General features: G+C 33.2%; 1 protein-coding gene across 1 annotated transcript; it reads left to right on the forward strand.

The window, feature by feature from the left end:
• Positions 1 to 1,901, forward strand: LOC114167255 (putative 2-oxoglutarate-dependent dioxygenase AOP1). Its single transcript, XM_028052276.2, has 3 exons — positions 1 to 616; positions 727 to 1,051; positions 1,371 to 1,901. The coding sequence occupies exons 1-3, from the start codon at positions 243 to 245 to the stop codon at positions 1,629 to 1,631; spliced, it is 960 nt and encodes a 319-aa protein (XP_027908077.1). The 5' UTR covers positions 1 to 242; the 3' UTR covers positions 1,632 to 1,901.
• The last annotated feature ends 641 nt before the right edge of the window (positions 1,902 to 2,542 follow it).

Below are 2,542 nucleotides of genomic sequence, written 5' to 3' on the forward strand. Positions count from 1 at the left end.
TAATATTTTAGTATATTCCATTTTTTTTTACTTGTTTAAATTAAATTTTCAAATTTTCAAATTTTTTTTTCTTCTAATAAAAACTAATTAAGATGGATTTAAAGTAAATCAGAAAACCAAGGCCTAAAACCTGGGGAATGAGCTCCACTGCATAGGCACACATCTATATATAAATCTGATTAACAGCGCCAACCTAGTATTTGTAGCTGATCGGAGAAATTAAGGTTAGAAATATATTGTTGATGGATTCCCAAAATGTTTGTGAGGTTCCTGTAGTAGACTTCACCGTTAAGGAGATGAAACAAGGTACAGAAAAGTGGGTTTCAGCATGCAAAGTGATCCGAAATGCACTTGAAGATCATGGTTGTTTCTATGCGTTGTATGATAAAGTTCCTACGGAGCTTCACAACTCACTTTTTACTCTAATGGAAGAACAATTTGATCTTCCACTGGAAACAAAAATGCAGAAGATCAGTGACAAACCCTACCATGGTTACTACGGACAAAATGCTCATGCCCCTCTCTATGAATCCCTAGGGATCAACGATCCATTGACCGCAGAAGAAATTCAGAAGTTCACCAAACTAATGTGGCCAGAAGGACATGATCATTTCTGGTACTGTTCGAGATATCGATTCAGTTATGTTGTCTGGTTTTTTAACACATTTAGTAATGTTGTCTGATTTTGTAACTGATTTTGTAACTTATTTTTGATGCTGTGAATAGTGAGACTTTGAGTCTGTATGCAAAGCTGGTTGTAGAATTGGATCATGTGAGTAAGAGAATGGTGTTTGATGGGTATGGAGTGGAGCAAAAGCACTGTGATTCTCTTCTGGAATCGACCAAGTACATGCTTCGGAGCTTCAAATATAGAGTGCCACAGAAGGATGAAAATAATCTGGGATTGCATGCTCACACAGACACATCGTTCTTTACCATTTTGCATCAGAACAACGTAAATGGTCTGCAAGTAAAACTCAAAAATGGAGAGTGGATTGATGTTGATCCATCACCCTTCATGTTTCTCATCCTAGCAGGCGATGCATTTAAGGTGGGTCATTTTTCACATCTACCAAAACTAAATCCATGTTTTTCCCATAAATGAGACAAATTTATCAGCAAATGAAAATGGATAAGTTTGAAAAAAGTTATAAACCATAACTTAAGTTGTGTGAACTCCATATGACTTCAACTTCTGAGGAGTCATGACAACTTCAATTTGTTATGACTTCAGAAATCGTGTGAAGTTTACACAACTTAGTTTGTGTTTTCTTAATTTGTTGATGAATTTGCTTTATTTAGGTAAAAAAATCAAACTTTGACCATATAAATTTTACAGAATGGTGGTGTTGTTCTTGGTATGTTATTAGGTTTGGAGTAACGATAGAATGCAGTGTTGTGAACATCGAGTGATTATAAGCGGAAAGAAGGAAAGGTATTCGATGGGACTGTTTTCACTTGGTGGCAAGGTGGTTGAAACTCAAGAAGAACTTGTGGATGAAGAACATCCAAGAAAATATAAACCATTTGATCATTATGAATACCTGCGTTTCTATGCAACAAAAAAGGCCCTTGAATCCAAGTCTCGAATCAAAGCATTCTGTGGCATAGATTATGCTGATGAGAACTGAAAAATTTGTGTTCAGTTCATGCATCTGCATTGATTCATCACAAAAGGGTTTTGTTTTGTTTTTGTCACTTGATTCCTTGTATTTGCATGGTGCTTTTCTTTTTCTTTGAGTTCATTAATCCTATTTCTCAATCATTCTCGCGGTGGATGCTCCAACACGCTTCATAAATAACGTGTCTCGTGTCTGATATGTATTAGATACTGATACTCGTATGATACTTGTAGGACACACTATGTTGAATTTGAAATATATTTTTTATCTTTTATATGATTTTGACAATTAAAATAAGGAATAAATCTTATATTATTACTACTTTTTGCATGTTGGATATTAGATAGATAGATAGATTAGATTTATTTTTGTGTTAGTTGATAATATATTAGTTGACAGTTTTAAACTTAACATGAATATACACACCGTGTCCCGTATCCTATATTTTTTTTAATTTTGTCATATTTTCGTATCCGTATCCGTGTCGTATCCGTATTCATTTTCATATCCAGACAATTTTATTTTTTTTTTAATTTTTCTGTCATGGAAATTCACGAATCTATGATGTCTGGTTATTATCAATAAAGGCATGGACATGTTGGAATTTTTTAGAACAACATTGTTTGATTGTTGAATTAATTTTAGATTATTATGAGTTACGAAAATAAGATTTTTATATTAATAAATGTTAATCGCTTTTGAACTTAGTACGTAAGCGCATATGTAATGGTTGAAGCCTTATAAAATTGTGACCTTATTAAATAATTTATTTGTACATGTCCCACAAACATTATGTGAAAAACTCTGATTCTCTCATTCAACTGTTGCAGTTGTTTTATTTTGTTTTTGACATCTTCGTATTTTTACCTTATTCGTATTGTAAGAAGTTCAGATATCCACATAACAAATGTTGATGGAGA

The sequence above is a fragment of the Vigna unguiculata genome, chromosome 10, assembly GCF_037176805.1.
Source record: "Vigna unguiculata cultivar grain cowpea cultivar isolate G323 ecotype 2 chromosome 10, ASM3717680v1, whole genome shotgun sequence".
Taxonomy (NCBI): Eukaryota; Viridiplantae; Streptophyta; class Magnoliopsida; order Fabales; family Fabaceae; genus Vigna; species Vigna unguiculata.